General features: G+C 39.5%; 1 protein-coding gene across 2 annotated transcripts in view; it reads left to right on the top strand.

The window, feature by feature from the left end:
* The window catches only part of LOC121527837 (CDP-diacylglycerol--glycerol-3-phosphate 3-phosphatidyltransferase, mitochondrial), a 33,621-nt gene extending 8,277 nt beyond the window's left edge, over positions 1-25,344 (top strand). For both annotated transcript variants that reach the window (XM_041814847.1, XM_041814846.1), the window contains exons 4-12: positions 4,808-4,885; positions 8,595-8,694; positions 8,777-8,966; positions 10,986-11,164; positions 14,218-14,417; positions 15,904-16,195; positions 18,544-18,692; positions 18,775-18,905; positions 24,767-25,344. In XM_041814847.1, coding sequence (XP_041670781.1) covers positions 4,808-4,885; positions 8,595-8,694; positions 8,777-8,966; positions 10,986-11,164; positions 14,218-14,417; positions 15,904-16,195; positions 18,544-18,692; positions 18,775-18,894 — 1,308 coding nt within the window. In that variant the 3' untranslated portion in view covers positions 18,895-18,905; positions 24,767-25,344. The remainder of the gene's footprint in view (positions 1-4,807; positions 4,886-8,594; positions 8,695-8,776; positions 8,967-10,985; positions 11,165-14,217; positions 14,418-15,903; positions 16,196-18,543; positions 18,693-18,774; positions 18,906-24,766) is intronic.
* The last annotated feature ends 1,241 nt before the right edge of the window (positions 25,345-26,585 follow it).

Genomic DNA, 26,585 nt, shown 5'->3' with positions numbered 1-26,585 from the left:
GTTAAAAATTTTTAAGAGTAATTCTGCACTCGACATTTCATGGGTTATGTAACTATGTAAATCTGAAGTTTGAATCTTAATTTCTACAGGATTTAAAACTCTATTTTTGGTGGGGTTTAAGTTTTCTGTGTTAAGGTGGACATGCACCTTCTTTGTGTCTCCACACTGGAATCCTTTTATGTTTCATCTCACTTCACTTATTCAGCAGCTCCAAGAACAACCAAACAGGAATTAACTGCATTTTTTGAGCAGCCACCGTCAAAGTTGGGCAAATTCTCTGATACAAAAGCATTATTTATCATAAACTTCAACATTTAAAGATTACACACTACATTTAGCTTATGCAGAAAAGCTTTTTGCTAACAACTTTAAAAATATCTCTGCCTAATATTTGACTATTTAACATCCCTCTTTGCGAGATGAAATCTTGAAATAACACTCATAATTTTAACTCTTAATGTGACTCATAGTGTCATGTAAAACATGATGGAATGTAATTGTGCTAAAACACATGTTATGGGTGTGTGAATATGTGTAGTTCACACAACAATTTCTTTTTATTATTTATTGGCACTTCCCATCAACATCTAATGCTAGGAGGGCTCAAACTGGATGCCATTATGCTTTTTTTTATTTATAGATCACTTTACTCTCCCACACATAAAACCGTACATGCTTGATTCTTTGCTCCAGGGTATTTGGTGTGAACCATGCAAACAGGATGGATTTGTCAGACTCCATGTCTGTCGTTTGGCAAGTCCATCTTGAAAAGCTCCAATCCAAACCATTTGTTAACAGCATGATGTTCAGACCAATCAGCGTCATTTGAGGAGACTGATGTAGTGGTTATGGGCGGGGTTTAGTTGTACCAGCTGATAGCAATGGCTGCCATAAAATTTCTGAATGAAATTAATAGTTTAACAGCTCTTCACTTCTCTCACCCTGGCTTTTCTCCCTCTACACTAATCAGCTCACATCCCTTCATAGCTCTGTCAACCTGTACAAGTACGCGGACGACTCAACCATCGTAGGACTCATCACCAACAACCAAGAAACTGATTACCGTGCACAGATCAACCAAGCAGTGACCTGGTGTACAGAACATGACCTCTTACTCAACACATCAAAAACAAAAGAACTTATCATTGACCTAAGTTGCCAGCCACCCCCCAAAACTCCTGTGTTCATCAAAGGTGAACCCATCTCCATCACAGACTCATTCAAATTCCTAGGAACCCACATCAGCAATAACCTCAAATGGAAAATAAACACAGACCACATCCAAAAAAAGCCCAGCAAAGACTTTTCCATCTATGACAGCTCAAGAAGTTCAGAGTAAGGTTCCGTCTTCTGCTCCGCTTCTACACAGCAATCGTCAAAAGTGTCCTCACCTCATTAATATCAGTCTAGTTCAGCAGTCTTGACACACTCTCCAGGAAGAAACTACAGCACATCATTAACAGAGCATCCAAGTCGCTGGCTCACCCCTACCATCCCTTGAATCACTCCACAGCAAACGGACACTGCGCAGAGCCCGCAAGATCACCTCGGATCCCACTAACCCTGCACACTATGCCTTCCAGTTACTGCCCTCTGGGAGGCGCTACAGGTCAATTGCCTCCAAAACAACCCGCTACAAAATTGCTAATAATTGCTATTGATATTCTGAATTCTGAACACTGAGGAGGGTTAAGCATGGCCTTTGTGTTTGTCTGAATGTGTTTGTCTGGATGTATATCTATGTTTCTGTTTAAATGTTTGAACCTGTACCACCTATACTGACAACAAATTTCACCAGCTTGGCTGTGTGGTCATTAAAGAATCAATCAATCAATCAATTAAATCTGTTAATGATGGAATATTTTCACTCTTTTGCTGACTTACTTTGGCATGAGTTTGTGAGATTTACAGGGTGGTGGTTAGTTGAACTGAGAGTGGTTGTAAACAATGGCTGCTAGTGGAGTGATTAGCTTGAACGTAGCCACAGCAGCGATTTTGTCAGAACTGGACAGCATTTTTTAAATTAAAACAACAGGAAACAGTCACTTTGAAAGTTTTTCATGATGGAAAAGAGGTTTTTGCTATTCTACTGGTCTCCCTCGTCATGGCTTTGCGATTGTTAAGAGTGGGGTCTGCTGGTGCATTTAATGGCTGCTGCTGCTGCTGCTGCCGCTGTAGCTATTAGCTCGGATGTAGATGAGAAGCGGCAGTTCAAGCGGAGCTAGACCATATTATCTTCTGAAACAAGACCTAAGAGTAACACTGAAAGCTTGTCTTGGCAGAGAAGATGTTTTTGCATGTCTCCTGACCAGCCTTTATAAATTTATAAATCTAGTCACAGAAAAGCTCCATTATACACAATTACAGCAGCAGTAGCCTGTCTGCACAGGTGAAGTGCAAGAGCACAACCTTATTTTGTCTGTTGCTCAGATTGCACTGTCATGAATGTGACAGACATTACAGACAACGTTAAAACAGTCTATCTGGTGTGTCAGGTTAGTTTGATGTTGTATCATCATGGTGTGAAAAGAGCCAGCTGTGACATTTTGCCATCAGAACAAAATTGAAAAGGAAGCCATTTGAACTTTACATTAAGTTCTGTTAAATTAAGGGTCACATACTTTCCCCTTTTAAGAAAAGTTTATATTGGGCTCAGAGGTCCCCAAAACATGCCTGTGAAGTGAAAAAACACTCCAGTAATGGATTTTTGCATGTCTAAAAAGTCCTCTGTTTCAGCCCTGCTCAGAACGAGCTGTTTCTATGTCTGTAGCTTTAAATGTTGTTGAGCTGTCTGACTCCACCCCTCTCAGCTGCCAGCTCAGAGGAGGATTCTTCCAAGCCTGTAGGGACAACTGAACCTGGGGGTGGGGCTAACCCCCCACATGACATCATGAAGGGAAAATCTGAGAACAGCTTGCATTAGGTTAAGTTGCGTGATGTAACTTTAAGTTCTCTGATGTTATGTTAACCTGACATGCAAGATCGATTTGTTTCACACATCCATCTGGGAAAGTTTCAATAGGAAACGTTTGAGAAAAGGCAGAGGATTTGAAAAAAACCCGGAGTGTGATTGGATGAACGTTCTGTCAGTCACATCTCTATGGGCCGGTAAGAGCAACAAAACACGTGATGTAGCAGCTATCGAGCTGAGCGTGCGCAGCTACTAAGGAATAACGCGAAACATGGCGACCATAGGCATGTAAGTACTCGACTTTTGTCGTTTTTGAAAAGAAAACAACTCACTGCTGTTCTTTGTTCTTCTTTTAACAAAGAAATGTTGTCAAGTTCTGATAAAACTGGCGCTTTAGCAGCATCCACGCTAATCTCTTCCTCCATAACTGCACCAGCTCTTGCTGCTGCTTGTTAACGTCACAACTCTGCTGCGCCTGAAAGTGCTTCCCTGCGTCGCTGATTGGTCCTGTCACTTTCTAACGGTCCAAACGTTTCAGATGGGTGCTGAACAAGATGGATTCGCCAGTGAAAAATAAGGAAACAGGCGTGTCCATCTGCTTTGCAAGTTTAATGTTATGTTACATTACATTATATTACATTATATTACGCCAAAAATTCCCATCATTCAACATAATGGAACTTTTTCTAATTTCTAAAGGGTTGGAATTTTAATTTTTAAGCATTTCTAGTGTTTTTTAAGTGTTTTTTAGTGTGTTCAGTGAACGAGTAGGCTCTGAGGTAGGATTGTAGAGTGGCAGGAATCTGGCCATATGATGTGTCATGAAGCACTGGTAGTGTTAATGACCCTGTACAGAGGCTGTTGTCCTTGAGGTGTTTGGCCTATGTTTAAATCCTGCCTTAAATCTCTCCCCAGTTCTAACTATCCACTTTCCTATCTTCAATAAAGGCACAAAGGCCCAAAAAGAAATCTTTAAGAAAAAAAACATGTCATTTTATGGAAAAAGCTTTAGGCTAATTTTTCCAAGCAGTTCAGTTTGGTTCAACAGAGTATGGCACAGTTTGGTGCAGTTAACCTTGATCTTGCTTGCATTTCCACAGCTAGCTGTACCCTTACTTAGTAGGTAGGGGTGTAAGCCAGCAATAATAGTGTCAGTCATCGATAGCGTGACATTAAGGCAGTGCAGCACAGCGTAGCCTGCCAGTAAATTCAATGGATAGGAACGAGCGGTGCAACAATGGAGAACAACCAGTATTTTGTCTTTCTTCTTGGCATCTAGCTGTTTTTCATAAGATGAACATCAGCTGTGAATGCTCATAGAGTCTTTCGACCAATGAAGAGGCGGTGTGTGTAGCTCTGCCATTTATGGTTGGATAGGTATGCTTGGCACCCCAACAGAAGAGTGTCAAGAAGTAGGTAATTTTCATACCTTTCCAAACTTTAAATGCAAACAATTGAGTACCCTAACACATTAAACTGAACCTGACAGTTGGGGGAAACTCATATAGAAATATGTAGATTTTAAAACTGTAAGCAGAATGAGTTATTTCTATCTTTTATTATTTTTTTTAATTTCATAGGAACAGTACAATGGGCTGCTAAATTAATTGCCATCTCATTGTTGTCATTCTATGAGAATTTGCAGTAAAATCATTACAAAATGTAGTATTTATTGCTTTAAATTAGTAAGAAATATTCTATGTAAACAAGCAATACATACTCAGAGTTACATTGTCGAATCCGATTGGTCCAGGTTTGCCTATTTTGCACAGAGTATTTATGTTTCTATACTACACAGAAATGACTTAATGATCAAACATAAAAGGCCAGGTTTCAAACACCAACAGGAACTTAAAATTATCGATATTTACTGTTTTTTCTTTCTTTGTACTGCAGGTCCGTATCAAGACTGCAAAGAGACGAGTGGTGATGGCCTCGTTGTATCTGGGAACAGGCCAGCTGGAGCAGGAACTGGTGAGTAAAGAACTGTCTGTGTGTTAGAGAGAAACAAAACTCGAGTATTTACGTTTTTCAGTTTGGAGCAGGTGAGAACAATGGCATCCAAACACATGGTCTTTCCAAAGAACTGGTCAGAGCTGCCAGAAAGTATGAGTCAGAGTCCTCCTCAGAAGAACCGCAGTGTGGTTTTGTTCAGAATGAAAATGTACTCCGGGCCAGCTACAAGGACTGACCCCAAAATGCAAGGCTTTATGGGAATAAGGAGACCACTGCTGGCATGTGATAGCCTGCTGCTCTCCATGCTTGGAGAGCCTAACATAACAACATTAACCCAAAGCAAACCACAGTCTGGACTCAAGCTCGTGTTCAGCTGTTTTCATGCTTTTTTTATATTTTGACAGAGGGTGATTTTCAGCAAAAGCTACTGACAAGTCAAATATGTTGAATTACAGGTAGAAGCATCTGAATCAGCTGCGATGGTGGCCAAACTCTGTAACCTCACAGGATGATGGATTATAAAAATGTCAAGTAGATGTTTTCAAACACAGGTTTACTTTTATTTAACACAACGAAAGAAGAAAAATCTGGCTCAAGTTTGTGGTTTAAACTAAAGAATGTGAGTAGGAGGTGTGATTTCACCTTAAAGCCTGGATATAGGAACAATAATGCTGTACCAGATATGGGACAAAGGAGTTCATGCTGGTCACTAACCTGGTCGCACATTGCTATGGGATGGCATCCCATTCTTCAACCAACATTCGTCACAAATCAGCCAATGTGGTTGTGTTGGTCACTCTGGTAAGAACAGCACCCCCAAGCTGATCCCACAAGTGTTCAATGGGGTTGAGGTCAGGACTGCTGGCAGGCCATTTCATCCTCTCTACTCCCAGATTCTTGAGGAAGTCTCTGATAAACCCCGTTCTGTGTGGGGTGAGGGTTGTCATCTTGGAAGACAGAGTTCAGTCCCAGACTGTGGAGTAATGAGATTGCCACTGGTTGCAGAATCTCATTTCGATATCTCTGCATTGAGATTGCCTCCAAATGATGATAAGCCTCATTTTTCCAGTGAGTGGATGCCGTTCCACACCATCACATTGACTCCACCAAAAGACTCTTACTCTATCGATGCAACAATCAGCATAGCATTCTCTGCATCTTCTACACACTGTGACCCTACAATCCAGCTGCCATCAGCAGTATCTGGATTCATCGCTGATTGTAACTATCCTCACATGTTGAGGTTCTAGTGCACGTGTTGCCGACACCAGCGCAAATAGGCCTGACGGTGAAGGGCAGTTACGGCAGAACTCCTGGCAGCCCTATGAGATCAGAGATTGGCTGTGTGCTGCCTGTTCTGGATTGTCTGGGCAGAGAACTCAGCCATATTATCCTGCAAACCTTGACTGCAAATATGTAGAAGACAGCCTACGGTTCCTAAGAGCTGACAGGGTGAGGGAACAGTCTTCCAGGGGTGTTTTCTTCTTGGAAGGCCCACTTCACGGCCTGACTCAGAAGTCCCCTGTTATGTGGAACTTTGCCTTCAGTTTGGAGATGGTACTAGGGCTCACTCCAAATAATACTGCAACTTGGTTTCGCAGAACATAAGCTTGAAGTTTCCCTATTGTACAGGCTCTATCCAGATCAGTCAAACATGTCATGCTGCATGCTGATTTTTGGAGCAGACTGGGCCCATGCTCACAGGTGCTGACAATCAGGTGCCAATAAGACCCCTCATTGTCAGCACCTGGGGGTACCAGAAGCTCAAAAGAAGATTTAGTAGCAACAATAGAATAAGCTGTTTATTACTGGCAGAGATGATTCCGCAGATTTTTTCATGGGCGCAACCCTTATACTTAGCTCTGCTGCTCATCCTACAAATGCATGTGCCTTACAAATGTGGGACCATTTAAAAGGGAAATGAACAGGCTTTCCAATGGTATAAAATGCATTGCCAATAAGCATTGTTACAACAAATAAAAAATCTACCAGACACAAATTTACTTACTTTTTGTGCTAAATTTAGTGTGTTATGCTGCGCTGGCTTGAACTGTCAGCTACATTGTTCAACACTGCCACCATGGTTACTTCTGGTATTGCAATGTTTACCTGTATCTACAGTTGCAAGAAGAAGTATGTGAACCCTTTGGGATTTCTTGGATTTCTGCATAAATTGGTCATAAAATGTGCTCTGATCTTCATCTAAGTCACAACAATAGACAAACACAGTCTGCTTAAACTCATACCACCTAGGGAGAGTAGCAACAGTGCTGAACTTTCTCCATTTGTAGACAGTCTGTCTTACCGTGGACACATGAACATCAAGGCTTTTAGAGATACTTTTGTAGCCCTTTCCACCTTCATGCAAGTCAACAATTCTTGGTCGTAGGTCTTCTGAAAGCTCTTTTGTGCGATGCATGGCTCACATCAGGCAATGCTTCTTGAGAACAGCAAACTCAAAACTGGTGTGTGTTTTTTATAGGGCAGGGCAGCTTTAACCGACACATCCAATCTCATCACATTGATTGGACTCCAGGTTGTCTGACTCCTGGCTCCAGTTAGCTCTTGGAAAAGTCATTAGCCTAGGGGTTCACATACTTTTTCCACCGTGCACTGTGAATGTTTACATGTTTCATTCAATAAAAACATGAAAACATCAATTTTTGAGTGGTATTAGTTTAAGCAGACTGTGTTTGTCTATTGTTGTGACTTAGATGAAGATCAGAACACATTTTATGACCAATTTATACAGAAATCCAAGAAATTCCAAAGGGTTCCCATACCTTTTCTTGGAACTGTATAAGCTTTGAGATATCATGCAGAAATATGGATGAAATGAACACAGAGTACAGACGGAAAGCTCTTTCAATAGCCACATGCTTTTCAAATGAGCTCTCCCTGCTGAATGGCTGCAGTATAGATTATATACCCCACACATTCCATGTTAATAGATGGGACATAGTGAGGTTAAACAGTGAAAATGTATGTTTAATACATATGTCAAACTTGTTGTAATTTGTTTACGTTTTTAACAGTATTTTTCTTTTAACAAGCTACTTGATGAGAAAAGACTGCATGTCATGTCATGATGTTCAGCTCTGTTGTTGTAGCGTAGTGTTCTCAACCAGATTATCTGAGTGAAGGTGGTGGAAAATATTGAAGGAACTAACTTAACAGTCAGCCCCTCTATAAACATGAGTGTCTGCTCCAGACTGGTACAAAAATTGGTTCTGCTATAGTTTACCAACATGAGGGATCTGAAGTTTTATTGGTAAGTTGAAGTGTAATTTGGCTTGTGGGTGCGTGATGTCAATTCTGTGGTTCTAACAGCTGGCTCCCCTCTGCGCATGTTTTGGCTTCAGTGCAACGTCAACATCTGTCGCGGCTGTATTTTGACTTCGGTCTTGAACAGTGAAAGAAGATGGAGACACACATTGCTACAAATATAGATTCTGGCATGTAGTAACGTGATGTTACATGAATGATTTCTATAGTATTAGCTGTAAAAACGATAGCTTATGGGCACTGTTGACATTGTGGGCTTCATTGTGTGACTGTAGTTTCAGTTACAGTTGTAGTTTGTCAAGCAACGATAAGATGCTTTCTCTAAGTGTTTGATTTAGTTAAAATCAATGACTAAAAAACATGTTCCTGGTTTTGTAATTGTCTCATTTGACATCATAATGACTAAGTGCTGCTCCTTTGTTGTTCTGCTGTTATTTTTAAGGTGGACTGTATGGAGGAAGCTCTTCAGCGCTCACATGAGAACAGTAACGCTCCAGATCTAAAAGTCTCTGTACTGCTCGATTACACACGTGGATCAAGAGGTATTCCACATTTACCACCAACTGTCTTTGTCACAGAGATCAGTGTTTATCATGCTGACTTTTCAGTATCTTTATGTTACAGGTCAGATAAACTCACGGACGATGCTGCTGCCGTTGCTGCAGCGCTTCACCTCTCAGATGAGAGTTTCTTTGTATCACACTCCAGACCTGAGGGGGCTGCTGCGGCTGCTCGTCCCTCAGCGCTTCAACGAGACCATCGGAGTCCAGCACATCAAAGTCTACCTGTTTGACGACAGCATCATCATCAGCGGGTGGGTTCATTTCTGGAGGGTTTGTTTGCTTTTCTTTGTTTGGAAGTCACACTCATCTTATTTGAGTTCAAACTAAAATTCAAACATTTGTCCTGCTTTCACCTCCCATGCTATGTTTGCTTAATGCTTTCCTAATCAAAGTGCAAGTGTTTTTACTTCTATTGCTGGGAAACTCTCCCATCATGCACCACTGGTTGGGATCAAAGCAGAGATGGCAAGGTGCCGCATTGTGTGGTTTCCAATCCGTTTCAGTTCAGCTTCCTTTCACTGGGCTGAAGCGACGACTTGTGGGAAGTACAAACACAAAACAACACAAGTACATAACAAAAGACACTAGTAAACACACTAACCATTATGGCTTTAATATAAAAGAACCTCAGAGCCAAGAGTGCTCATAAATACTTTTTTGTTTGTTTTTCATCATAAATCAAAACTTTCCCATCAGACATGTTGCTAATGTAAACTAAACAAAGAAATGCTTTTGAAGAACGCCAGGTAACACCAGTTAACACCAGTTAACATAGTCACAAATTACCCTGCAACCCTGTCTGAGTATTAAAGCCCTTCTCGTTCATGTGCTGCATTTATTTAGTTCTCCATTTCTTTGAGTGTTATCAAACTGTTGATAAATATGCTTAATTGGCCGAATGAAGATTTGACCTCCTTGCAGCTACCACATAGCATATTCAATGCAAAGTATGACTGGTAGCCAGGTATGGTGTTTGCTTATTTATGCAACTGGCTGTATTTATTATTTGGTCAAAACATTTATTAAGAAATGTATATGAAAACTAAACAGATCAAGAGGACATTTAATTTACATTTGTCTAATAGCCATTTTTGTCAAAGTCAAAGTTAAAAGAATCTAAAAGGAATCAGCTTTGCGACTTTGCAGTATTTTGGTAATTTTTTGTTTTCTTTTATTTCTTTCTAACTGTGTTCATGATAACAACAATTTTTTTTGTTTGTTTTTTTTTTTTTTTTTTTTTTTTTGTAGTTCTTTGTAAAGACGTTTGAAACGTTAACACCAGCATATGTAATGGGTCAGTAATAAGCTCTGTTGCCTTTTGAATGTACTCAGTGTGTTCATGACCAAAAATGTCCCATTGAACCCCATTAAAACCACATTTATTGATCCAACCATCGGAGTAGAACACACATTTTCAGATATTAGGCTTTAATTCTGGAGTCAATGCTTTAAATATGAAGTTTTTTTTTGCCATCACCAAATTTCAGGCTTTTTCCCAAATTTGGCATGAGAGGAAATTTCAGTTTTTTTTTTCTTGTTTCCTGTAGTGGCATTATTGTGACAAATTCTTTAAGAAAGTAATAATGCATAAAATAAAACTTGTTTCACAGTATTAACATATTCAAGGCCATGATAACCTCTTTCAAGGAAATCCAATTTGCATGTAAAATAGAAAAATCATTTTTTGTGTTTTTATATTAAAAAGCATCAGAGGTTTCTTTTCAATGAAACTGGCATTGAAAGGGTTAAACTTTTCAAAATGTATCAATATTCAATATAAAGGACCAGGCCTGATCTTGATTTTAAAGATATTGCAAAAAAAGGGATTTAAAAAAATGTATTCTATTTATTTTATTTTATTTTATTTCAATTAAATAATTAATTAATTTGCTATTTATTTATGGCATCCTTTTTTGGTCTTGAACACCCTGAGTGTAAAAATCTTAAAATAATAAAAGCATTTAAGTCAAAGTTACTGCTTGTCAGCATATTCAAGGCTGTGATGTTTTTTTTACATTACAAACATCAGAGGTTAAGAGTGAATATTTATTGTGATATAATCTGATCTTTATTAAAAAAGTGAATGCAAATGAAGTGGAAAAAATGAATATACTTTATTTTTATTGTTAAATATACATGCTGCTCATTTTGGTCACAGATGCACTCAGTGTAACAATTTTATTTACAGCATCTGAGGGTTAATCTTCACCAAACAGAAACTCTCCCCTTCACTCACTCTAAAAAATCGTTTTCTCTCTCCCGTATGTCAGGGCAAACCTGAGCGACTCGTACTTCACAAACCGACAGGACCGCTACGTGCTGCTGGAGAACTGCAGAGAGGTCGCCGACTTCTTCTCCGACCTGGTGGAGGCCGTGGGTGACGTTTCCCTGCAGCTTCAGCCTGATGACTCAGTGACCATGCTGGAGGGGATGGTGCACCCGTATAAAGGTAGAAACCAAACCCCAGTGTGTGTTTGTGAGCGTGCATCTTCTGTTTGTGTGCACACAGTCACGTATTTCCCTTCGAATATGTTTTGACAGTTTGACACTTTCTGCTGGGGTTTTTCAGCAAGAGGAGCCGCCGGGTTTCACTAATGGAGCTTGAAAGCCTAGAAAGAGCCAATGATGATGGTCAGTGTTTGTGTGTAGGAGAGTACAGTGAGAAAGATGAAGAGAGCTCTTGCGGTTGGCTAGCCATGCAGCCGGATGTGAAATTGTCAGGATTTTCACAACACTCACACACACTGGTGCTGTGTGTCCGTAACTGGAGTGCAGACTGCCAGGATGTTAGTTTGAGGAGTGAATGACATCATGTCTACAGGATCGGACCGCCGTGCTAACGAACACTAGGAATAGAGCTGTGATGTCAGAGTGTTGCTGGAAGATAAAATGGACGCACACACTTAAGAAATTCTGGTGAAGCATAAATAAGACTGATGGTTTATTCCTGATGAAACCAAAGTGGTTTTTCTGATGCACAAATAAACACTGAGGAGACAGTCATTCAGTGTTAACTGATTAGATAAGAAGATAATGTTGCAGTGAAGTTTAAAGAGTAACTAAACCTTCAGACCAGTCTTTTCAGATAAAAAACTTTATGGAGATTTAGTTTTACTGTTGATCAGAAAGAGTCCAAGTCTTGATATTCAAGGACAAAGTATTGAAATTCTACATTTTGAGTGAAAGTGTGCACAGTGACAACCCTACTGGTAGAAACCCTCTGCTGTGACTGAAAAATCCCCACATTTCAGGGTATGAAAAAAAAAATTTTTTTTTTTGAAGTTCACACTGAAAGGTGATAGTCAGCGTGTTTTGACACTTTTTTAAATTAAAATTTTGTAAAAAAAACAACAACAAAACAACTCTACAGATATAAAGGGTGACCAATAGCACTGATTTGTGGGGGGAAAAAATTTAAATAATAAAAATGGAGATATGAGGTTTTGGCCCGACATGAGCGATATGTGGTGCCGTCAGTCACCACCACAGAGTGAAACAGTTCCAACCACTTTTTTACAAACAGTTAACTTCACTCATAGCAGGCAACAGCCAAAGAGGATGCTGTGACACTCAAGGATTGTGGGTAATATAGTGCTGTTGACCAAGAGAAGCATGGACTTGATGATGTTGTGGCTGATAAGGGACAGCATGAGGCTCACCCCCCCAAGCCCTCTGCATGACGCTCGTAAGGCTTTTTTAGTTTAATTTAGTTTAGTTTGATTCATCTTTAAAGGGTCAATTCACCTTATTTACTTAACAATTTTCCAGTGGTATCTTTTGAGTGAATAAAAATGCCAGATTTCTCATTTCCATTTTTTTCTGTCTCACATTGCATAAAATATTATCAAGTTCTACAGAAGCCTTAAGCAGACATGCATTTGTCCATTTTCTTTCAAGGTTAATTTTTTGGCTTTTGCGTTTAATTGATAGGATGTCTGAAGATAGACAGGATACATGCACCAAGACCAGTAATAGCTCCTGCGACCAGTGCATCAAGGTCTGTAGCCCCAGAATATAGGCACCTGCTCTACTAACTATACCGACTCCTGCATCTGTCAGTTTTTACTCAATTTTCCCACAAACACCAGTAACGTTTAATTATATTTCAGAATATTGATGGAGCCTGGCCACACACTACACGATTTGAAGCCTGATTTGAAACCAAACTATTCTTGTGGCTAGTCTGTTTTTCTGCTTTGGGAAAAAAAAAATTGTGCATCTGTTTCTTATGACAGGTGCATCAGAGGGCTGCATGTCTGACAAAAAAAATATATACCAAAATACGTGCAACTCATACCTCAATAACATCAAAATAAATGAGCTGTAAGAAATTCTGCTGACTTTGAAATGTGAATGTTAATATAGACGTCAACAGGACTGAGTAGGCTTTTGAAGCCTGTCTCAAAGGGACATGCATGGAACTTCAGGTTATTGCTGTTCCACATTAGCTTTGTTTTTCGGTACTTCTAAGAGGTTATTAAACGGAGGTGACTAGTTCTGCGCGCCTTTTCTCTCAGGTAGGTCATTCCACTTTTGTGGAACAGCTGATAGAAAACGCTCAATCACCATTAGTTTTAGGTCACAACTTTGCAATGATCAGGAGGCTGCAGAGGGTTAATTTTCTGAAATATAGCTCAGAGGCAGACAGTGATGAGTTAAATCTTAAAATCAGTTCTAAAACTAACAGGAAGCCAGTGTAAAGAAGCTAAAACAGACAACAACACAATATATTACAAAACAGTGTGAATAGCTTTAATCAGAAGAAACTGGTGGTAGCAATGCCATGACTATCATCATTACATCATTTCTCTGACCTCTTTTTCAGTACTGATAATAAAAATAATTGGATTGTAGAGCTTTTGTTTCTTTTGGCGCCCCGCAGCCCAGTTTGAGCAAACAGGTTTTACCACCGTCATCAACATTGACATTCCTGGTGGATTAGTGGCACTGAAATATGACGTAAAGAATTTCATGTGCATCTAGTTTACCTGTTTGTGCCAGGAGGAAACCAGGAAAAGGGTTGTTTGGGAACTTTGCTCAGAGTTGCCAAAAAAATGTCAAAGATAAAGTAACGAAGTGGTGGTGAGTTGTGTAGTTGCTGTGAAGAATTTAGTGCAGAGATCCTTATCTCTTTGTCCTCTGTGTCTAGGATCACAGAAACAAAAAAATGAAAACGTATTAAAACAAATCTCATGAATTAAAACTGATGGTGATTTGCTGATGGGCGAGCTGTTTACTGGCTGACAGTAAAAAATGAGCATGTGATGAAATTTTCTCTCCTACTGCCTCAGGAAAGCTTTTAATGAATCAAAAACCTTTCTGTGCCAAATTTACACGTTGCATATGAAAAAGGATATATCAAGTAGCTGATTGTCCTCCTCCTCTCTCCTTCTTGTTCCTAAGAGGCTGTTAATTTTCTCAAACACTCTCAGAGCTCAGATCACTGTGACCCACAGATCAGTTTGACTATTTTCCTCACTATTGTGTCTCCACGGCAAACAGGCAACAGGCAGGATTTCTCCGTGGTGGCAAGGAAGCGGATTATGGAGGTGATGAACACGGCTCAGGTGAGGCAGCGGCTCCTGAACCGCTCAGAGGACTCTGAGGACGAGGGGGTGGGCGAGGATGTGGAGGACACCTGGGTGTTTCCTCTGGTCCAGATGAAACCGCTGGGGATCCAGGTGGACGAGCAGGTCACACAGGTGAGCCTCTGCTAGTCAAACTAGATCAGATTTTCAGTTTTTGTTTCACATTCACATTAAGCAACATTAAGACAATAGAATATCAGTAGAAGAATTGTTTTGTTGAGAAAAAGATTTTAAAATTGTCATAAAAATTTTAAATCTTCTTTTAATCAAAATTCATATCACATTACTTCAGAACAAAGCCCCCACTCACCCCTACTATCATCCCAGTACGGTTAAAAAAAGGAGGAGGGCGCTGTTGAACAGTAAAAACTGATAAAGTTACAAACATTAGGTTAGACCGTGTATCCTGTTAAAGAGGCCCACACTCATCTTCTTAATCCTTTTTCAAGTCAAATAGAATTACTGCAGTACAGAGCTTGAGACCAGTTTTCCAAGACAGGAAAACAAACTTTTCTGTTTGTTTTCAGTTTGTCAAAGTCATTAAATATGTTGACAGGCAGCAGCACAATTAACAAAGACACAGACATAAAAACAGAGCAATTACAGAGGAGTAGAAAGTCATCAGTCAGAACATCTACAACCTGGTGCATCTTCCTCTGATGCCTTCAAGCTAACTTTAAAAAGATTTAAAGAGGCCAGCTCCTCGAAACCAAAGCTTTCCTATAGCAGATTCCAGGCTGCAAGAGCAGCAGACCTAAAACTTCTTTTACCCATTTCAAAACAGGCTTTGGGAACAGACAGCAAAAGAAAATTTCGTGGCTGAGTCACAGAGCAAAGACGGTAACTTTCAGCTCTTTTCACATGGATAAAATCACAGTAGTGAAGTGGATGCAGATTAAGTTTAGCCTTATAAATGAGGATATACCAATGATTTAGCCTACAAGTTGTCAATGAAGGCCACAAAACTTGATCATACAGAAAACAATGATGAATTAAGGGCTTAAGATTCATTATAAATCTCAGATTTAAAGCATTAAAAAGATGCATGCCTGTACAGAATATCACCTTAATCAACCAGAAGCATTAAGGTGGCAGAAACAAGTCCTTTCTGTGCATCAAAATAAACACAAGACTTACTTCTTTTTAAAAGTCAAAGAATCATCAGTCAAGAATCCCAGGTATTTATGTGCTCAAACTGAGCACAGGTATGTCATCAAGTCGTAATCTGACACATAGTTTACAAGAAGTGTAGTCTCTTAGAGTCAGCACAATGGAGAAATACACAGGCAACATTAAGAAACTTTACAGAATTTGTGGCTGATTTGAGTTGTTTTGGTCTGACACGACCCTTTAACATTTCACGTATCAAAGCATAATACTTCAATCTATACCAGGGCCAAGGAAATGTACCATGTTTGAGGGCAGTTTGGAGCCAGACAATAAAAAGGTGAATTTGACAGTTCATCCTGATGGTTTTTCAGCCTTAAAAAATTAACTGCATGTATAAACAGTGAAATAACTCCTATAGCATGTTTTCTCACTTGCAAATAGCACTAAGTTAAACTTGAATTAATTTCTTCCCTCCTTCCTGATCCTGCAGCGCCTGCTGACGGACGCGGGGCCGGAATCCACTGTCTTTCTTACATCGGGTTACTTTAACCTGACTCAGGCGTACATGCGGCTGGTCCTCGGAGCCGGAGCCAGCTACCGCATCCTCACCGCCTCCCCAGAGGTCAACGGCTTCTTTGGAGCCAAAGGTGTCGCTGGTGCGATCCCCGCGGCGTACATCCACATCGCCAGACAGTTCTATAACCAGGTGTGCCGGCTGGGCCAGCAGGAGAGGATACACCTGCACGAATACCACCGGTCACAGTGGACCTTCCATGCTAAAGGTGGGGCAAACAGGACTCAGTACTGACTATGGTCTGCAAACGTGGATCATATTCCACTTTATTAGCTTTCAGTAGATGCTAGTGTGAAAAAAATGTATACAGATTTACCAGGAACCAAACTGACCTAAAGTTGTTTGTTTTGCCAGAAAAAGAGCCTGTGGGATGTTAAAAAAACGCCCAGAGTTAATTAACATTTAAATTTGCATCATCATAAGACTGACTTTTCACCCTTTTTTTTTTTTTTTTTTTTTTTTTTTAATTAAACCAATACATATGTTCATTTAAAAAAGTTGAGTGAGTAGCAAGGACTAGCACTGGACCATTATACACATATAATGCTGGCTAAATAGCTAGCTGATTTGTCCTTTGCTATCCCCTTGGGTGGATCAGTTTCTTCCCTATTGTTGTTGTCAAAACTGATATGATTAGCCCTGTCCCCTCTTGATTTTGATTGGTTAGTGAAGGAGAAGTGACACCCATGAGAGCACCAGTGTTCCAAAAGTTTTTAATGCCTTTTATTTCTAGAGAGTGGGACAGTGGATAGAGCCGGAAATAGGGACAGGAGATGTGGGGAGAGATGTGGAGTTGCAGGCCAGACTTGAATCCAGGTTACCCACGTACATGGGATGCAGTTTAACCATGAGGCCACCTGTGCCCCAAAAGTAAAACTTTTTCTTGGCGCAGGTGGTTAGGTCATGCCCCCTGTGTGCAGGCGACCCAGGTTCACCTAAGCAGGGGCATAGCTAGGGATTTTGAGCCCCCAGAAAGAATATTACTCAGGCCCCCCCTTAACTGGCTAGCTAAGCAACAAATGCTGCCTCATTTTTTACAAATATATATGCATTTTAATATATTTTGGAAGCATAATTTCCCCATTTATGAGCAATGTTTTTACTGTGGTTAACCTGAATTTACTTGTATGATTTCGCAGCACTGGACTACACCATTTGGACATTTTAAGGGAGGAGCAGAGGCTCCCCAGTATTTATTTTACTCTATTTGATACAAATTTCAGTCTGCTGACCAATTCATTTTGTCGCTTTTGATTCAATAATGACACTAATTACTAAGAAAAAATACATAAAAGCACGCTTTTCATTGCAGGCTCCTCAAGGGCCCCTCCCTTCTGTGGGCATGGGTAATCATTACCCTTTTTCCCCCCTCTGCTACGCCCTGCACCTAAGGCCTGTGGTACTTTCACCTTGTGTCATTTCTCACTCTCTCACCCCTGTTTCCAACTCCATCCACTGTCCTATCTCTCCAGTAAAGGTATAAAAGCCCAAAATAAATCTTTTAAAAAGCTGAACTTTTTCAAGTGAGAGATAGAGAGCTAGCAAAAAAAAGCATCTGAGTTTTGCTGTCATGATGCTTAGTGTTGAAAACGCTGGACATAAATGATTTTGAATTGAGAATTAGCGCAGGAAACAGCGACTGGACACAGGCCCTTACAGTGGTGTGAAAACTTGTTTTCTTTTGTAAAACTCAAAAAATGTAGACAGAGTGTGTGTTTGGTTTGAGGTGCTCTCTGCAATTAGACAGATAAAATTATGAACAGAATTTATGGCACCTTTAAACAATTAAATGACTTATTTTTCATGGCATCATCATGGATCCAAATGCACTTCTAAAACATTTCAAAGTCTAAAGCAGGGGTGGAAAGTAACTAAATAATTTCCTCAAATTACTCAATACTTTGAGTTATCTTCAACTGCATAATTTTGAACTTTTACTTCAGTAGATTTGTAGACTACTAATTTAATTATACTTACATGAAGTGTAATTGAAATAACTGTACTTTTACTAGGGTACAGTATTCCTTTACTCTTTTCACCCCTGGTCAAAAGCATTTTGATTGTTTGTGGTTTTAAGTTTTTTTCTTTTTTTTTTCTAATAACCTTAAAATCAGTCAACTTTTGTTCTACTTTTCACTGTTAACCTGGATGTTTATGTAGCATTAGTAATTTAGCTTTGAGCTTTGATGATTAGACAGATACTTTTTAAGCTCTAACATGTTTTTTAAGAGATGACAGTGTAATCCAGGGCTCAGAGTCCAGACGAGTTCAGTTTGACTCAGTGAAAATATTAAAATGCTTCACTCCGGCGGCCTGCTTTTCTCTCTTGTTGTGGTCTCAGAGGAATTCACTGTGAGAGACGAGGCCCTGTACAGTCATCGTGTTGTAGCCTCAGGACAAGGATGCTCACTCACTCTCTCTTATACTTCAGGGTTTTTGGATCTGCGTTGGGGATTTCTACATGTGCTTCCTCTTAGTTGTGGTTTGAGGTGACAGAATTCCCTGCTGAAGCACTCTCCTCCTCACCGGCTCACACCAGTTTTTCCTCTCCTGCAGGTCTGTGGTATTACCTCCAGGGGCAGGACCGGCCGTGCCTCACTCTAATTGGCTCTCCTAACTTCGGTTACCGCTCGGTTCATCGTGACCTGGAGGCCCAAATCGCCATAGTAACGGAGAACGAGGAGCTGCAGAGCCAGCTGCAGGAGGTCGGCTCTTTGTTTTTACTTTAACTGCATCCAGATAAATCCGTGATGATAAATGACTCACACCTGTGTTTCAAACTCTTAGGAGCAGGAGACGTTGTACCTGCGCTCTACAGAGGTGTCTGACTCCACGTTTGAGCAGCCGGACCGCCACGTCAAGCTGTGGGTCAAACTAGTCACTCCACTCATCAAGAATTTCTTCTGAGACGACACCAGGTGAAAACAGCAGCACACACTCAAGCACACCATTTATCCAAAGTTAAAGGAAAAGATCAGTTGTCTGCAGCTTTTTCAAGTGCAGGAAAAACAGAAGTATGTGATCAAATAGATGATGAATTGATGTCCTGATGAAGACTCTTTGGAGTCAAAACGCGTAGACATCCCTGTTCAATAAAGGATTTTTATTATATCAGACTGCCTCAGATTTTTAGTTCTGACTGCCATCTATATTATGGACTTTTATTGACAAGTAAACAGGCAAGTCATTGCTCCCCTTTTTAAATAAGATATTTTCCTCCATTCCTGAAGAGCACCTGATCCTGATGACACAGTGTTGGATACTTTGACCCCATGTAGCACTCACCCACCCCTTTTTTCTACAGATGATTTGAGATGTTTTAAAGCTCCAGTAATCAATAAATGTTTTCTCAATGAACCAAAATGAGGCCGTCTGCTCAATTAGTAGAGGTTTCGTTTTTGCCACATCTGTCTACATCACCTCAAGACTCTTTATGCCACATTTCTGTTTTCTTCAACTTTATTTAAAAGTAAAACAACAGGATCAATGAATGCCACACAGAAAACATTTGAGGGTCCATTAGCCAATTTTGTTTCAGCCACAGAGCTCTTCCTGTTTGTTTTTAAAGAAAAAAACTAAATCAAACAAACCCTCTGAATACAACCTGCCTGGCATTAGATAACAAAGTTGAACGGTAACGAGTAAATACAGGTCAGGAATTAGGAAGCAACACAATACAGAAGAAAAACCCAATACACGAAAAGCAGAGTTACTGGGCTTCAGATTGCCTTGTGCGGTCCTCTGTCCTCAAATAGACATGTTGTAGTTTTTTAATGTACAGTGCAGATAAAAAAGTATTCACCCCCTTGGATGTTTTGCCCTTTTACTGATTTTATAATTCAACCATGGTCAATACAATTTGGCTTCTTTGACAAAAAATTACAAACAAACATCTTTAATGTCAAAAGTGAAAACATAATTCTACAAATTAATGTCAAATCAATAAAAATATGTGAGGTAAGATATGCGACTTCATAAATTTTCACCCCCTTCAAATCAGTATTTAATAGATGCACCTTTAGCTGCAATCACAGCATCAAGTCTGTGTGGATAGGTCTCAGCTTTGCACATCTTGACACTGCAATTTTACTTCATTCCTTTTTGCAAAACTGCTCAAGCTCTTGCAAAGTCAAGTCCAGTCATAAATTCTCTATTGGATTGAAGTTGGACTTTGACTTGGCCACTCGGTCCACATCATTCACCTTGTTGTCTTTAAAACCATGTTTTGCCATATTCATTTTACCTTCTCCCTTTAGAAGCCTCCCTACAAGCTGCCAAGAAGCAGGGTTAGGTGTCCGCTAAACATAGCGTCTTGTCTGATGGACAGAAAAGCAACTTTTTCGTCTTATCAGACCAAATAACTTTCTTCCACTTGACTCTTTCACTAGTCAACTTCTTGCTCCGTCACTCAGTTTGTGAGGACGTGATCGAGGCAGATTTACATTTGTGCCGTCTTCTTTCCATTTCTTGATGATGGATTTAACTGAACTCTTGGGGATGTTCAGTGTCTTGGATTTTTTTTGTATCCATCTTCTGACATATACTTTTCCCTCACCTTTTTTTCTGAGTTACTTGGAGTGTTGTTTTGTCTTCATGGTGTAATGGTAGCCAGGAACACTGATTAACCAGTGACTGGACATTTCAGACACAGATGTGTTTATAGTACAATAAGTTGAGACACATTCACTGCACTCTTTCATGTAACAGCCAACATTTTCATGGCAGTGATAAATCATTTGTGTCTGGAGTGGTGGCGGTCACAAGATACATTCCGTTACAACCATAAAAATGTTAAATTTCTCTGGCTTTAAAAACTGTTGGAAATATTTTAAGTAACTGAAGACCTCGACTTAAAAAAATATATAAGAGAGTAGTCCTTTTTAAAAATTAGTATAGCCATTTCAAAGCAAAAGGTCTGCATATTGTACCTTTAACTGTTTAATTTACTGACCAATAGGCCAAAAACTCCAATAAATCAGTTCATAATTATGTGAAACAAAGAAAAGTAGAGACTTTTTTCAGCAGTTAGATATTTAAAGCTCCTTAAAATAGTTAACTTTTCTATTTTGTCCGTAGGCAAAGTTTTTTTTCCTGATTTCATCCTTTTACATGTTCAGTCCACTTTCATTTCAGTTTCAAAATCTCACCCTTTCTCAAATGGATCAAATGTTTCACTCATTGTGAAACACTGCTGAATCACTTTGCCTGGCACCTACCCTGCAGCAGCAGTTCCAGGAATTAGAAAAACAAATAAGAAAGAACAGTCAATCTTTATGCTGATGATCACGTTTGATTTTGTTGGTAATAAAGACACAACAGTATGTATTTCAGTCTGTTTTCTAACCAGTTCAGATTTTCTTAGAGGAGCTTTAAAATCATAGCTTTAAAGAATGCATTAACTTTCACTACACTTCAGCATTGTTTGTTTTCTTTTTTTTTTTTAGTAAGTTTTTTTATTTATGCCAAGTAGACAAAAAGCAACCCTGAACACAGTGTGCAGAGACACACAGACACGTAGTAAAAGGGGCTGTGGTTTCTTAGAAATGCCTGCAGTCATTGTGGTGCGGCCTAAAATCACGGGTCCCATCCTCGTCTTCCCAGCAGCCCGACTCAGCAGAGAGCGAGTGGGGACGAGGAGTCGTCTGATTCACCCAAGTGGATCAGTGAGTCAGCGCAGAGTTAAGATGATGATTTGACTCTGTGGTCTGTGTGTTAACCTGTTTGGACCTGACAAGGCCCAGTCACATCAGCCCTGAAAGTACAGCGTGAACGTTTCAGCTCCAGTTTAAAGACATTTTTCAGTGTCACAACAGAAGACAGTCAGCAGTTTTTTTCTAGTCGTTTCTCAGAACAGGAAGTGTCCCAGGCGGGATGGTGACGGTAAATGGGTGGCGTCTTATCACTACCTGGATCATGAAAAAAACAAACTTGAGTGATCTGCTGCCAAGAGGAAACAGCACTTATTTTAGCACTTGAGTATTATTCAGGCTGGAGACATAAAAATACCTTAGATGTGAACGGGAGCATGTTCAGATCTTGTGTTGGGGAAATTTAAAAGGCTCTTGTTACACAACTAAACAACACTTAGAGGCTAACCTACAACTCTGCTGTGACCTCAGGCTAAAAGTTGAATACACTTTCAACAGAAAAGCCTGCTGGTGTTGTCATGCCCTTCACTGGTTTGTTCTTCTTCAACAGACTCTTGCAGATACTTAAAATAAGTCAGAAGTATTAATTTTACACTCTAGGGGCGTCTAGTTTGGAGCAGCTAATAAATAAGAAAAACACAGGACAATAAATTTGATAGGAATTATATAAAACACGAGACAAGGTTTGATACAAAATATGGTTACATTGAAAAGCTCTGGGCTGTGATCAAGAGAGAGAGAAAAGAATGGAAAAAGAGTTACTAGCGTTAATCATAAGGATGTTTTTTAGCTTTGATTACAGTAGATTAGGTAAGCATTTTATATTATTGCAGCAGCACAGACATTACTGTGTCCATCTCCCGTGAGGTTGTATTTTTTTCATAACAACTCTAAGACCCCCGGATCTAGACATTACATGATGGTTCCAGTTTTAATCTATGATACATTTGATAGAATAAAATAGGCAATCTCTGTCAACATCACCTACTGGGCGCACACCAGGTAGAGCTACTGTAGGAACTTAAAAGTGTCAAATAAGCCTAGCCCAAAATATGAGGAAACTTGTGTTTTTCTAGATTAGATTAGATTAGATAGATCCTTTGTTGTAACAATGCTTATATATCAGTCTGTTTCTCTTCTGAATGGTGCCACATTTGTAAGGAACATGCATTTGTGGGATGAGCAGCTGAGCTAAATGTGTGGTATGTGCCCATGAAAAATTTTCCAGGGGTCTGTTGTAATAATCCTTTTGTCTTAGGAAGGCTCTTAACTGAGTTTAACGACCTGGAAGTATTTTAGCGTCGGCCATGATAAAGGCTGTTTGAATTCTCTAATTGATAAGGAAAGGAGCTTCATTGCTTCCTTAATTATCTCCTTTACCTTAGGAAACTCTGAACCATCCTTTAACAAAGGAGAGATGAAAAGATGACCCACAATTCTTTGTGTCAACTTCATTTAAAGTGACACACCTGTCAGTGCAATATGCTAGTATGCCACTGCCACTGAATGTATTAAATAGGGCTGCATGGCAGCGCAGGGGTTAGTGCAGTTGCCTCACAGCAAGAAGGTCCCTGGTTCGCTTCCCAGTTTCCCTTGACTTATGGAGTTTGCATGTTCTCCCTGTGCATGCGTGGGTTCTCTCCGGGTACTCCGGCTTCCGCCCATGCTCACAACCCCGAACGGTATAGATGAATTATATGTAAACAAGGTCAACAATACACTCAGCGGAACCTTATGTGGCGTTTCAGTCTGTCAGACATTTTTTGAAGCACAGCTAGACTTAGTTGGACAGTTAACCTGCTCCAGAGCAGGCTAGTTCTGAAGTCTAAGTAACCATGGTTACTCAGCTGAGACTCTGATTAGCAACGTTGATGGAATGAAATTCCTACTAAAATAAGCCAGACTAACCGAAGTAAGCCAGTATTATCCACTTTCATGGAATACCCCTCAGGTGTATAGATAACAGATGGATGCGATGTCAGCTAAATGAATGAGTCACTACTGATCAAGCTTAGTCTAACCATCTCTGATTTCTTTTTTTAATACTTGTTTGCACTTGTGAGTTGTTTACATCAAAGCCTCCTTGTGGATGATACTGTTCGCAGGAAGAATCAGTATGATTTTCTTTTACATGTAGTCATGTGTGGAAGCTAGCAGCATTTTTTATTTTGTCTGGGAGAATACACTGATGTTTCGGTATAAAACCACAACAAATGTCAAATGTTTGTAGGGTATCTGACCTCTCCATCCATAAATCCAGGTTTAACAAATTTATCTTCAGTCTCGACAGGAAAAGAGGTGGAAATAGTTGTCAGATTTTAGACATTTCCTGTTGCAATGTCTTAAACTGAGTTTTTAAATCAAATCCTCATACGCATTTCTCAACTTGCTCAACCTTAGTGCTGCTGTTATCAGGATTGTAATGCAGATCTTTTTGGCTCTCTCTGGTGTTTCGTGTCAGTCTGGTTTAATCATCTGTGGACTTTACTGCTCATCGTTTCTTTGTTTTCTTTTTCCTGAAAGAGGAAAAAACAAACATGTCCCTCTAACAATAGCTTTGTCTGGTAAGGGTAAAAAAAACAACATATCCCAATTGGTTGTTGCAGGAGGTCTATTGTTAGAAAACAGTGGTGACAGGTCCAAACAGCTCGAAACAGGAGGGTCAGCGGGGTTCAAATCTACCTCATGTCCACACAGCAGCATCAGAAAGCTGGAAAGCACAGGCTCATGTGCGGGACACTGCTGCCCCCTAGTGGTAGAGCTCAGATTACTCAGTGACCCTCATTTGCCATTATCTTAAGATTTTTTCCTAAATTTATTAAGAAAATTTCAGTCAGACTCTCTAACTGCTGAATTTGTTTCACCTGTGCTCTTAATTTGATTAATGTTATGTGCTCAAAGGATGGAAGCTTTTCTCTTCAATTACTCATTGAGGGGTTGATAGTTGGTCCTGTGGCTCAATCAGCTGATAACCACTACACTATAATAATTAAAGAAATTTTAATCTGGATTTTAATCTGGATGGAAATAAGAGTCCTTAAAAATCCATCAAAGCTGTGATTGATGTTAAACACTGCTCTGTTTAACAGAAAGAGATAAAAAATATGGATTTTTTTCTGTCTACATTTCAGGCGAGAGGCTTCATCGGTCCTGAGGTTGAAGGTTCCTTGTGGAGGTCGTTCTGCTGCTGCAGACTGGACAGTCGGACACACTCCAGTGTGGGAAGCATGCCAGGAGATTAAAGAGCATCACCTCAGTCATCAGTGTGTCACAGGGAGTGAGTCTCACACAGACACTCACACAGGAGCAAGTTATGGTGTGTCAATGAGTGTAACTTCTCAGTTTTGTATAAACTCTGCATCCTTTGGTTTGCTGCGAATCTGTTCCCCTGTTAAATTAACAGTGAACACTTTCACGCTGTGGATTTCTGTTTTCAAGTGTTACTAACAAAACAAACCTCTGCACATCTCAGCAAATACATGTTGCATGTTTACGATAGCAATAGACTTCATCTGTGAATGTCCCTGAAGTACACTAAGGGGAATGATGACGGAAACCTCGAGGAGCCTTAAAGACTCTTCAGGAGCTCCAACAGCCAGTTTACAGCAGGAATTAAAGCTAACTGTACAGTGTCTATGTGTTATTATCTTTGTAAATTAAAGGACAATAAGGTGACTTTTTAAAACTGGACATAAATGAGTCGTCTTCTTTTGTTTGGAAAATGCATTTTCGATTTTTCTAACATGCGTTGCAAAACGAAATACATGAAAGCTTAAAAATAGGACAGCAGAACCAGGCATCATGTTTACATCATAGTGATTTTAAAAAGGAATGCACCAGGGACGGCAAGGGGAAGCTGACTTAAGAGGGGAAAAAGCTACTGAAAATGTCCACTACCCCAAACCACATAGCCAACTATCAGACTACCAGGTTAATAGATTAAGATATGAATATGAATTGTATACTGGACATCAGTTCATCAAGTTGCAACAAAATAAACAAAGTTTCCACAAAATTAGTGTCTGAGTATGGGGGGAATATTACAATCATAACTTCATATGTAAACATTTTGACAATGTTCTGCACGCTTTTGCCGTCCCCAAGTGGCAAAAAAAAAGAACTACAATATAAAGTGTTTCTCCAAAATTGGCAGATTTTTTGGTGGCAAACAGTTTTTAAGTTTGGCAGCTATTTTTAATTAAGTTTTAGTCTAGTCAGGCTAGGTTTAGGCAATGAAAACTCAAAAAAAATTTAGTCCTGCTTTAGTAATAAAAAGTCCAAACATTTTAGTCTGTTTTTAGTCAAAACCTTTATTTACTTTGACCTTGTTTAATCAGCCAAATTGTGAGATTAATATAACTGTTAAACACTCATTAATGTACTATACATACTTTAATTACTTTATAATACACTGAAGAAAATACTTTTTATGTGGAGAAATACCACGGGTTGTGAATGTCTAACAATCCAGCACTAACATTTTAGCCTAATTGTTGTCTCTTAGAACATTAAACTGGCTTTGTCAGAGTTTTTATTACCAAAGATCTATTTTTAGCTAGTCTTAGTCTTGTCCAACTTGTGGAAAATTTGTAGTTGACTAACTTTTTTAGTCATGGTTTTAGTAGACAACTTAACACTGGTGGAAAGTTTTTCAGTAACATCTTTATTAGTTTAGGTCAGTGGTGTCACTGCCTCCAGGTTGCTAAAATGTCTCATTATGCAGCTGTTAATCATGTAATAACTATGACAGTAACTTTGTTCTGTAAGTGCTGACATAGTATTATTATTACTAAAGTTAGACCTGAGGGTGACAGAAAGTCTCACATTCATGAAGCACTGATAAATAGGCCCATGTTATTTTAAAGAGGTTGTTTTTTTTTTTTTTAAATACAATTGCTAAAACACAAAATCCAATTCTCTCAAATGAATGGTCAGAGGCCTAAACCTCTT

The sequence above is a fragment of the Cheilinus undulatus genome, linkage group 20 (assembly GCF_018320785.1).
Source record: "Cheilinus undulatus linkage group 20, ASM1832078v1, whole genome shotgun sequence".
In the NCBI taxonomy this organism is placed as follows: domain Eukaryota; kingdom Metazoa; phylum Chordata; class Actinopteri; order Labriformes; family Labridae; genus Cheilinus; species Cheilinus undulatus.
This window is presented reverse-complemented; position numbering and strand designations above follow the sequence as displayed.